At 39.8% G+C, this 12154-nt stretch overlaps 1 protein-coding gene across 1 annotated transcript in view; it reads left to right on the forward strand.

The window, feature by feature from the left end:
- Window positions 1-12154, forward strand: part of SEC23A (SEC23 homolog A, COPII coat complex component) — a 1400163-nt gene that overhangs the window by 561718 nt on the left and 826291 nt on the right. The window contains exon 7 of the mRNA XM_044074240.1: window positions 2644-2788. Coding sequence (XP_043930175.1) covers window positions 2644-2788 — 145 coding nt within the window. The remainder of the gene's footprint in view (window positions 1-2643; window positions 2789-12154) is intronic.

Consider the following 12154-nt stretch of genomic DNA (forward strand, 5'->3'; position numbering starts at 1 on the left):
CTTTTGGTCCCCAAAAGGACGGGAGATTGAGACCAATATTAGACCTGAGCAATCTGAACAGATTTGTCAAGAAGGCAAGATTCCGGATGGTCACGCTTCAGTCCATTCTGCCCTTTCTGGGCAAGGACAACTGGATGTGCTCTATAGACCTTCAGGATGCGACTATCACATAAAGATTCACAGACGCCCAGAAGGTTTCTCCGCTCGGCTAGGGACCAGTCATTACCAATTCAGAGCCCTGCCCTTGGCCTCACTTCAGCCCCAGAGTGTTTACCAAATGCATGGCAGTGGTCACAGCTCATCTGAGACGCCGAGGATTCCAGGTTTTTCCCTATTTGGACGACTGGCTCCTCTCCGCCACCACCAAGTGTCAGCTTCTTCAGTCCAGAGACTACACTCTACAGCTTTGCAGGAGTTTGGGAATTTCAGTAAACTTCGAAAAATCTACTCTGCTGCCTTGCCAATCTATCACCTTTATAGGCGCAGAATTAAACACCGTCAAAATGTTAGTCAGACTAACAGATCAAAGAATTCTGGACATCCAAAATTTGTTCGGCTTCTTTTGCAAAGCAACAAGATCAAAGCCAGATTTATACTGAAGGTTCTAGGTCTTGTGGCTGCGGCCATTGTTCTTCTACCTCTGGCTCGCCCACATGCGTCTTCTGCAGTGGATGCTATTCATCTCCCGATGAGGCACGAAATCATGGTAACACAATCGTGCCGAGCTCATCTGAACTGGTGGATATCTTCCCTCTTCTTCATCAGGGCCGACCCTTTATTCCCTCCTCCAGTTGCCACAGTCACTACGGATGCCTCTCTGATCGGGTGGGGCATTATCAGGGCAGGATGGTCCACGGGACGTGGCAACCCATAGAATACCATCTGCACATAAATGTCCTGGAGATGAGAGCAGTGCTTTTAACGTTGCAAGCCCTCAACGACTTTCTTCCCACGGGGACTATTGCAGTACAGACGGACAACATGTCTGTAGTCTGGTACATCAACAAGCAGGGCGGGACCAGGTCCTATCCGTTATGTCGAGAAGCTCTCAGACTTTGGCAGTGGGCGATCTCTTCTCAGCGTCTATCCACTTCTGCAGCTTTTCAGGATAGACTACCCATTGATACCATTTGTGCAGCAGCTACTTGGGCTACGCCCCATACCTTTGTCTCTCATTACAAGTTGGACTTGGCCTCCAGAGATAGGGCCAGTTTTGGTTCCACAGTTCTCAAGAGTCTGTTCCATTGAGCCACCCGGGATACAGGTGCTAGGGACGCGGTCCCATCCAGCAAGAATGAAGGCGAGATTGACAACTTAACATTTAGAAGATATGTACCTACCATAACGTTCAAGGTGTGAATGAGTTGTCTGTTAATCAGCTTATTCATGTGCCCATTTTTTCCCTTCTCCGCAGTCTGCTAGTGAAAAGGTGCTGCTCACCTTAGATGTGCACATACAACTCAGATTTTATTTGGATTTGATGAGCTCTATTTCCTTTATCCTATATTCTTAGGTTTGGCGGTTTCCAAGGAAACTGTTTCTTCTTGGATTTCCAAAGCAATTTCTTTTTGTTATGTCTTCCGTGGCAAGAGCCTTTCTTCTTCCATTAAGGCCCATTCTACTATGGCTGTGGCTTCTTCTGGTGTCGTTTTCAAGGGTTTGGATACTAACTATTTTTGAGGCAGCTGCCTGGTCTTCTGTGCAAACATTCATCAAGTGCTGTAAGTTGGATGTGATTTCCAGAGCTAGAACTGGCTTTCCTAGAGCCATTCTCCACGGGCTCCTGCAGGATTCTGCTGGTCCAGCCTCTTCCCTCTCTTCTTCCTGACGTTTTGCACTCTTCTTATTGTAAAGAATACTGCAACAGCGAAATGATGTTTCCATAATGGTAGATGTCATTCTCTTCATTGTTGCAGTATTCATCTCTTTCCACCTGGTTCTTTTCTGTTCTGGATTTTCTGGTTACCTCTTTTTTCCTTGGACTGGCATCCATACTGAGGCTCTCAGGCCTGAGGATGGTACGTCCAGATGTCACCTTTATGCCCTATGCTATAAGCGGGGAGCATATGTATGGCATACCTTAATGCAACCTAAAGGCTTTCGTATACTGGCTGGATGTCGGGCCATCTTTGGCAGTGGATCCCTATTGTAACGAGTACTGCAACAGTGAAGAGAAGGACATCTACCATTGTGATAAGATCTTACAGAGCTGTACTTTCATGATGCAGGCAGCTTGTTTTTGCTAAAAAATTAAATGTGTTCTGCATTCCTGTTAGGTAACTCCGTCTTGTCGCATGCTATTCATTTGGTGGAGGAATTTTTTCAAGTAAATCATCCTTCATTTCTTCCCACAGAGTATTGTAGCCAGGAACAATTTACAAGAAGCTTTATTATGGGATACTGTTCCAAAACAGCAGATAGCTGGTTTCATGTGTCATGTTGTCTTATCTCTGTGGTAACACCTTTGTTGCTAGCATGTTTATAAGAACAGGAGATGGAACTTTAGGCACTGCATGGTACAGTCACTTAATGACTAAACTAATGTTGCTTTGAGGATTGTTTTTTTTTATTTTATTTATTTATTTTTGGTGCGTGTGTTTGTGCACTTGAGATGAACATATATAATTTTGTATTTTTTTCAAGATTTTTGCAGCCAGTGCAGAAAATTGATATGAATTTGACTGATCTTTTGGGAGAGCTGCAGCGAGATCCTTGGCCTGTTCCACAAGGCAAAAGGCCTTTACGATCCTTAGGAGTTGCACTTTCTATTGCTGTTGGTCTTCTAGAGGTAATTATTATAGTATTTATGGATAATACTGAAACAAAAGTTGAAGTACACAAGTTGATTACTGTGATAACAATTTCCTGTGATGGCTGTCTTTATTTTACCCTGACCTGAAGAAGGCAATGAGATCTCTAAGCTAGTTTTACATGGGTCATTGTGGCTTAGTGAATGCATAAATGTGTCAAGCATTTTGGAATAAATGACAGCCGTATTTAGCCCCAGAGAATAAGACTGCAGCTGGTGTTTGCAGAAGTACTAGATGATTATGCAGTCTCTCCTAACAGCTAGTTGATTACATTTTGGAGCTTTCCATTGTTTTGGCCTCTCTGAAGTTGGGAAAGTAGCAAATGTACATTAATTCTTTCATTCTCTTGATTACCATATTACTCCTGTTCACTTTCTTGGGAAGCTGTAGCCTGTCTTTTTACTCAATGGATACAAAACAGAAAAACTAAACTAAACTTGAAAGAAGCATCATCCCATCACAAGATAAACACATGCATGCATGCGCGCCCACACACACACACACACACACACACATATATATATATATATATATGTGTGTGTGTGTGTGTGTGTGTGTGTGTATATATATATATATATATATATATATTACACACACATTATGGCTTTTTGATGCGGAAGGATGAAACCCAGTGGAACCAGACAGCATAAGTTCATTTAGTGTCTCTGGCGATAGACAGTCTGGGTAAGGGAGAGGGGCTGTGAGTGACTGGCTTTTGTTAGTTTGTCCCTCCATGTAAGGGGAGGGAATGGTGGTTCCCAGTAGACTAGTTGCTAGTTTGATGGACCTTCCTTGTAGTTAACTTTGTAACTTAACCCCGACAAGACTTAGTAAAGGCTTTATTGTATTGCAAAATATTAGCCCATTGTGTGTGATTTGATTATTACCTTCCTCAGTCATTTGCTTGGAGGTATATATGTTAAAAAGCGGCTTAGTAGGGCACACTGTGATCTTGCTGGGTTCTGTTGAAATCTGTAATCCCAGTGATTCTAGACTGAATTCACAAACTTTTACATGCATTTGACTGCTGCAAAAGATCAGTCCAAAGGAACTGACTTGCTTTTGGCTAATTTCCTGTTTGTAATAATGAATTAATGTAGCAACAATCCCACTATTCAGATGACTGCTTTTATGGTGAACATACTTGCGTATCTATGCTTGTGTGGTTCTGTGAACCTTTATGATGGCATAACATTTCTAAACCCTGCAGCAGGGAGAAAGCCTTTGAAATGTTTGGTACTCTTTCTGCAGTTTTTGAAGAGAATTCTTACCAGTAGCAGTCTCTGAGTAAAAATTATGTCAAGAATTTCTCTGATTTACATTTCTTATCTGTAATTCAAACTCTATTAATAAATTAATTACAGTAATGGAAATGTAACCTATTTTTAAACAATTATGTTTCATTTTAATCAAAGTTAAGTATTGCCAGTTCTTTCATTTTGGAACTAGTGATGCTTCTGTTTTTATATGTACATCATGTCAGTTTAGCATTTTCACCCCGATAATACCAGTTTTATATGAGCAGTTTCTTAATAAAAATATTTGTAAACTTTTCATTAAGAGCACCACTGCATAATTCTTCTTCCCTATTTACAAATGACAGAAGCATCTACAAATTCCTGTCCAGCTAGGCTGGCAGCCTTCACAACAACTAAAAATGAAAATCCCGAAAAATAAAAGTGGTTTCAAGCTTACTAAGAAAAATAAGTTTTAGATTATTTTAGGAACAACAATAAAGTAAGGGTGATGAAACCAGTTAAGGGAGGGGGAGTAGTAATTATGGGCATGATAATATATGAGACAAATATTTTGGGCATCTTAGGGGACACCAACACCTATATTAGGGTTTCGAAAAATGAGATCAGCATAGCATATTGAACGATAGATTTGGCTATAAGTGATCTCCTCATGGAAGGGGTGATTGATTTAGATATTTACAAATATTTGAAGAATGATAGACCTAAAATACCCACCATTTTCAGTATCCCCAAAGTACATAAAATACAAAAAAGCCCCCCTTTTTATGACCAGTTGTATCAGCTGAAGGGTCCAAGACAGCCCCGTTAGCTAAATAGTTGGATAGTAAATTAAAGCAGTTATGAGGAACTGAAAATGAAATTTTAAAGGACTCCTGGGATTTCCTTTTGAGTACAACTCCTGAACAATATAATGAAAATGTGCTTTTTGTTACAATTGATATAAAATATTTATTCTCAGTAATTCCACTTGTAGAAGGATTAGAATGGTTTGAAGAAGCCCTTATCCAGAAAGGCAAAGGAAATCAGAATGAATTTTGGATTTGCCTACTGTTAATGGAACTGGTATTAAAGAATAATTATATTTTCTTTGGTGATGAAAATAGATACGACTGGGCCTTTATTATGGAATACAATGGGGATACCAGATTGGTTAAAGATTTCATTCAGAAGGAATGGGAAACATTTGTTGAATTGATGGACTTGACTACTATCAAGTCTGAGCCATTAAAAATTGCTTACAGGAAAAGTTACAACATAAAGGAACTGTTGGAACATGGTAATTGTGCTGGTGGTGTAATTAATAAGAAACAAGTGGACACTTACAAATGTGTTACATGTTCCCAATGTCCTTACATTATGAATTGTGAAAGGTGTCAATCCCTAGTAGGAAAAGAGAAATACTAGGTAAAATTTACAACAATTGTAATTCTCTAGGGGTAATATATTTGGCTATATGCAATTTATGTGGGGCTTTTTACATAGGTAAAACCGACTGTAAATTAAGAAGACATATTTAAGAGCATTATTACATCAGTATTCAGAATGAAAAAAAATGCATTGTTCAAGCGCACTAAAGTTTGTATGGGGACTAAGTTTTCTTTTTTCATCATTGAAAAGGTAGTTGTAGATTTAAGGGGTGGACCTTGGGGAAACAAGATTTGAATACAGAGAGCAAATTTAGCCTTGAGGCTAACAGTTTCCTTAGGCTTAATGGAAATATTAGTATAGCCCCTGTACTATAATTGAGGGCAGCTAAGCTACAAGTTCATCCCTGAAAGGTGGAATGATTACGGTATGTTTTGGGGAGAATATTTTAGATTCAATTTTCTGTTTTTTTTTGTTTTGAGACTTTTTAGTTTTAATAATATTTAATATTTATAATGGTTAGGAAGAAAGTTTACCATGTGGAAGGCAGAGTTTTTTTAAAAAGAATCTGTAATAATATGTGCAAAATTATTGTATTTTTTGTAAAAAGCCACTAGATGGAGCTTTAGACCACATTAGTTATGGTTCAGTAAGTCATAAGTTATAATTATATAAGGTTTTATTTTAGGATGGTTACAATTATCCATTTTTATGATATAATAAGTATATAATTATGTAAGATTTTTATTTTACACATTATATATGAAGAGAATTTTTTAAAAAAAACTTTTAGGTTTTGGTTTTATAGTATGTGTTGTGTTAATTAAGACTGGGGTTACTTGATTGAATTTGTGTAATGACTGGTTGGGAGAGTTTGAAACTATATGTAAATCAGGGATTGGGGGTGTGAATTTATCTGATGAAGTCTGTTAACTTAGGATGAAAATGCAGAGTGTTTGTGGAGCGTTCATACTAATAAAGACCAGTTTTTAATTATACTTGTCATCTTCGTTTGCTCGTTTCTGTTGTGCTAAGGAGTTTGAGAGGTTATTGGTCTTGGTGGCACAATTGTCCCTTTTTTACAAAATATTTTGAGCTTTTTTCCTGAACTCAGTACTAATGTTGCTGTTTCTAAACTTATATAGGCATAAGTAGTGCAACTGCAAGGTGCAGTCAGTAGTGGAGTCCTCTAGGTCTTGGGGCCTGGGCCACTTTTTTTTTTTTGCATCTACTTCTCTGAGGTGAAAGGCCTCTGACAAAGTTCTCTGACAGTTACAAACTGGAGCAGTCTTAGAATCCCCCAAAAACGCAGATATCCTTCAAGAAGGCCCCACACAGACTAACTGCTGCCAGAGCCGTGGTTTAAAACTTAGTGCTAAAAATGCATAATAATATCTTTCAGAATGAAAGCCACCCTGGGAAATTTCTGCATTGATATTTCACCCGTAAGATTTGACCCTGTGGTTAGGGACTTTTTGGACTTTGACCTATGTGTACTGTAGTAAGAAAAGCATTCTACATTATGAAACTGACAAGCAAGGATATAGCATCCAGGTCCAAGGATACTATTGTTCTATTGTATTCTGCCCTCATTAGACCAGTCATTGAGTGCAATACCCTCTTTGATATGTACCTGACCAGGCACTTACAACAGAGTATCCACTGAGTTTCCACAGAAAAAGAAAAATGTATGGTTAGACAAAAATGTCCTACGTAGACTGCTTCAAAGCCTTATCCTTGTGCTAAGGCTCTTACTGCTACAAGGTGATCTCTGTTTGGCCTACAAAGCATTTTTTGATCCAGCACTTGTGAATGTGCTGCACATCCACAAAAGAAATGGTATCAGAAATACCTGATCCTGGAACATAAATGTCATCTGCAGCTTAAACAAGGCATGTTAGAAGGACAGTTATGTGTCTCAGAGACTACCCCTTGTCTTGAATAGGCTTCTCATGCATGGAAAGCAGTTTTCCTTCTGCACTTTCTCAAGCACAGTTTGGATCACTGGATAGGAAATCATAATGTTACCATTGGTTTGTCACCTATGTCCCTATTAGAAAGAAGTATACAAATGCTCAGCCACTTTTGCCCAAGTTATATCCCCTATACAATTAGTGGTGGTATAACCTAATACATTTGAGAACCATAGCTAGGCTTAAAAAGGCCCTTTAGGATCATTATCCTATTAATCATCTATTAGCCTATCCTAATGCTCATTTTTGCATTTATCCTCTAGTGAAGTTTAAGTTAGATGTTAGGGAGTGGGCCAGTCTACAGACTTTCCTGTCGTCAACCCCTTGGCAGCCTGTGGGCTCTGCTGTAGTTTACTTCAGAGGTACTTGCACACTTCTGCATGTATGCACTCTCCTGATCAAACAGCACACAGCTTACAGCATGGGCATACTAAGCTGCTCGTGCTGCCACTGATAAGCATGCTTTCTTACAGATCTTGTTGCCAGTGCAGTGAGTCATTATGTCTCCCTCTGCCTGGGAATGATGAGCCAGCATCAGCCACTTACTCGCATCCTTCTCCACATAGTCTCTCCAGCACCCATGCTGCGTAGTTGGACTTGGTTTGTCTGGGTGTAGTCAGGACTTTATTCCTCTGCAAAATGGGACTGAGTCAAGAAGTACTTTTACTGAAGATTATCAAACTTAACAGTATCACTGACTGGTTTGCAGTGCCACTGTCCCCTATATGTCCCATATGTATCTGTTTCATATGTGTATGTTATACAGTCTGTAAGATGTTCTTACACAAGTGTAAAAATTTCTAATGTAATTATAAAGAACTAGTGTAAAAATTTCTAATGTAATTATAAAGAACTAGCTGCACACCAGCTCTTGGAGATGAGTTGTCCTTCTTTGATATGTACCTGACCAGCCTCATACAGCAGGCTTTTTCAGGACATTCTCCCCAAGGGTGTGATTTCTCTCCAGACCAAAAATATGTCAGTAATTTGGTATCTGAACAAATTGGAGGGGGGGGGGTCTGATCTTCATTCTTTGTTGGGAGGCCATGAGGATCTGGTCATGTGCCAATTTCACTCAGTGGTTTCTGATTTCAGTGCACATCCCAGAGAAGTCCAGTATTTTAGTGGACAGTCTGAGCGGGACTATTCTCCTTCCTCACAAGTGATCCCTGAATCTGAGGGTTGCCGCTTGGATTATTCAGCACTGTGACACTCTGTGTTGCGACCTTTTCCCTTTTCCATCCATCACCATTTGCAGCAGCTATTATGCCTTGGTTCCTTCTCAGGGGCAGTCACCCAGCGATGCTCTATAGTATGCCAGGCCCTTGGGTCTTGTCTGTGCTTATCTTCTGACCCCACTGGTAATGGAAGTTTCTGTAGAAAGTGGCCCATTGTAGAACAACTGTAATCCTTATTTTTTCCTTTTGGCCTTGCTAGGTGTGGTTTCCCTCCCTTTGGCCACTGCTGAGGTACCCTTCTTGGGTCCTGGATCTCATTTCTCACAAGGTGGGCTTGGATCTGCCCAGTCTTTGAATGCTAAAGTTAACCATTTGGTTTCTCCAATTCCCTTGATGGCCAGGAATCTCAAGCTTTCAGACAAAGTTGTTCACATCTTAACTTCTTTCCAAAAGTCATCTACTGGAAAGATACATGCTAGTGAGTAGAAACATTTTGCTGTGTGGGTTGTCTCTCAAGAATTGGGCCCCATTTCTGCACCTTTGGAGGCCATCCTGGACTTTCTTGTGGGTGTGTTTAATTCTGGGTCTAGCTACTCCCCTATTGAAGTGCCCTTGGCAGCTACTTCTAATTTTCACATCAGTAGCAATAATGTGCCATTGGATGCCCTTAAGATCTTGAAAGCTTTTCTTAAAGGAGCTCTTTTACTCCGTTCTTTTGTACAAGACCCTGTTCTACCTTGAGACTTGCCTTTTATGCTTCAAGTGGTGGCTGTGCCTCCTTTTGAGCCTTATGCTGCTGTTGATCTGAAGTTGTTTTCATGGAAGACTGTTTTTGGTGGTCATTATATCTGCCAAGCATGTGTCAGTATTGCAGGCCCTCTCTGTTGTCCCTCCTTATCCAGTTTTCCATCAAGACAGTGTCCCTCAAACCAGAACCCTTCTCTTCTGCCTAAGGTGGTATCAGAAAATAATTTGAATTAGTCCATTCATCTGCCAGTCTTTTTTTTTCCCAAGCTTTCTAATAAATTTATGCTGACTGTAACACAATGTATGTGGTTTATTTGGCTACCTGTAACCACTCCTCATGTTTCTATATAGGTAAAACCATACAGAGGCTACGAGACAGGGTAAACAGGTACCTATATGAAATAAGGACTAAGAACGTGAATAATGCTTTGGCAAAGCATATTTTAGACTATCCATAACACAATTTTAGTTTGAGTTATGCAATGTTTACAACATAATATTGGGGGGAGGGGGCAAAACAATCAGTTGGAACAAATGGAACGAAAATGGATTTTTCGATTACAGGCCTACAGGTTTCCTGGTATTAATGGTAGTGTCAGTATTAAGCCTGTCATGCAAGGGAGGAAGCTTAAAACAAGATGAATGAAACTTGGTTTAACAGACCCATTGTTAATTGCTTACTCTTTTGATAGGCTGTTTAGTTATAAACATGTTGCATTTTGCTTAGTATTGTGATCTGATGAAGCATGGTAATATGCGAAAGCGCTCATCCTTTTATGAATTTTAATAAAGAAGTTACCAATGTTGTGATTGTTCTGCTGTTTTTTTTATCTACAGTTTGCTTGGTGCTCCAGTTTGAACATTTGGGAGTATTTGGCTGGTTTGTTTCTTCAGCTTTCTAACAAGGGTGAATATCTTCTGCATTGCATTGATGTTCATTGGCAATTGTTCTTTTTGGATAGGACAAGATCCTTTAGAAAATCTAATCAATTGTTTGTCTCATTCTCCAAGTCTTGGTTGGATGTTCCTATCGCCAAAGTTATGTTGTCTAAATGGCTTTCTGATTTTAATTTCTTTGAGTATGGTTTGAAGGGAAAGTCATTGTGTGTCAAATCCAAAAGTAATTCTAGCTAGATTTGACTTCTTCTGCAGCCTTTTTCTCCAGAGCTGCTTTGAGTGACATTTGTGCAGCTGTGGCGTGGGTGGGTTATCACACCTTTGTGTCCAACTACAAACTGGATATCCATTCCAGTTGTAGGGCTTTGTTTGGTTCCACAGTATTGAGCAGTATATCCTTCCATGAAACCTCCCTATAGTGTTACGGAGTGTTAAGTGGCTGGAGGCTCTGTCCCACAGGTTGAAATCAGATGAAAAAGAAAACATCAGGTACCAAAGTTATGTACTCATCATAATGATAGAGCTGTGTTGCCTATTTGCTTTTGGTTAAACCTTCCCCCTACCTGCCCCTGCCTTTTTCGCTGTCTGTTACCTCACGTATGATCGACCAAGGAGCCCGCTTTCTTTTTTTACATTATTTTTTTACCTTGTGGCCTTTCTTCCCCAAGTTCTAGTTCTGAGAGTTTAAAGAGAGAAGAGGGGGCAAACTAGATCTGAAGTAGTTCTGGTGAAGTGTGGGCTACACATAGACGAGGAAGAGCTTACTGAGCTGAAGTCTTAGAAATTGGCCGGCATCGGATTTGAGTTGGATCAGATACCCATAGGTTGAACCAGACAGAAACAGACAACATGGATCTATTGTTATGGTAAGTACATAATTTTCATTTTTTTCATTTATAATCCAACTTTTTTCATCATTATTGGCTCTCCACAGCTCACCATCATCTGCCCCCCCCCCCCAGGCTTATTTTCATTAACTGGTTGTACAGAATGACTAGCTTCCCATGGGGACTGGCTGCAACTTAGGTTCAGGGTAAAAGAGGAAACTGAGGTGCCCTGAGGCAGCTTCACATTGCTTCATAAGAAAGTGTTTATTCCTAAGGTCCCACCTCCTGCATACACCCATGTCATCCTAGGGTAGGAAGTGCAGTAAACTAGCTGATGTAACTTTTTACCTCCAAAGTCCTTCCCTGCTTGAATAATGTGCTCCTGCATTACCCAACCCCCACCAGGTTCAGTTGGTAGGATGCATCAGTGTGTGTGCACCCACCAAATATGGGGTTTGTCCATCCTCACTGCCAGCACCGTCAACTCCTAGCTGCTGTTTTGAGCTCTGGTTGCCTTGGCCATAGTAAGTGCATTATCCCATTATAGCAATGGTGCAGGAATTTATAAACTGGCTTTAGGGAATCAAAGCATTATGCCTTAGCTTCAAACCAATGGTTACATTATATATGCGGTCCACACAAAAAAAAAAAATTCAAGCAGTTTAAAAAGGGAATGATATATTTTTGCTTTGCTACCTTAGAAATTTTTCAGGATGTCTCAGAGCAAATAATACAAGGTTTAAAAAAGATAAGAAATTATAGTGATGACATAATTATGTATGGAAGAACAGCATTAGTTCTAGATTTTCTAGTGTGTACAAAATGTCAGTCAAATTTCTTGTACGCCTTCTGTTAATATACTAATCTAATGTCCCTGCATTCAGTTTCTCAAAGCAGAAGACTTTCACTGCCACTATGGGTGTTCATTGAAATCTAAATATTGCACATTGGGGTCCTGTACATTGCTCACCATTTCTTAAACACATACAGAGAAGATTATTTATTATGATTGTCCCTCATTATTGCCTTTCCACTTATCTAACTTGTGCACTGCTATTTATATTATGTAATTGGCAACATTACCATGTAGTTGTAAAG

The sequence above is a fragment of the Protopterus annectens genome, chromosome 6.part0 (genome assembly GCF_019279795.1).
Source record: "Protopterus annectens isolate FY-2018-M chromosome 6.part0, PAN1.0, whole genome shotgun sequence".
NCBI lineage: Eukaryota > Metazoa > Chordata > Ceratodontiformes > Protopteridae > Protopterus > Protopterus annectens.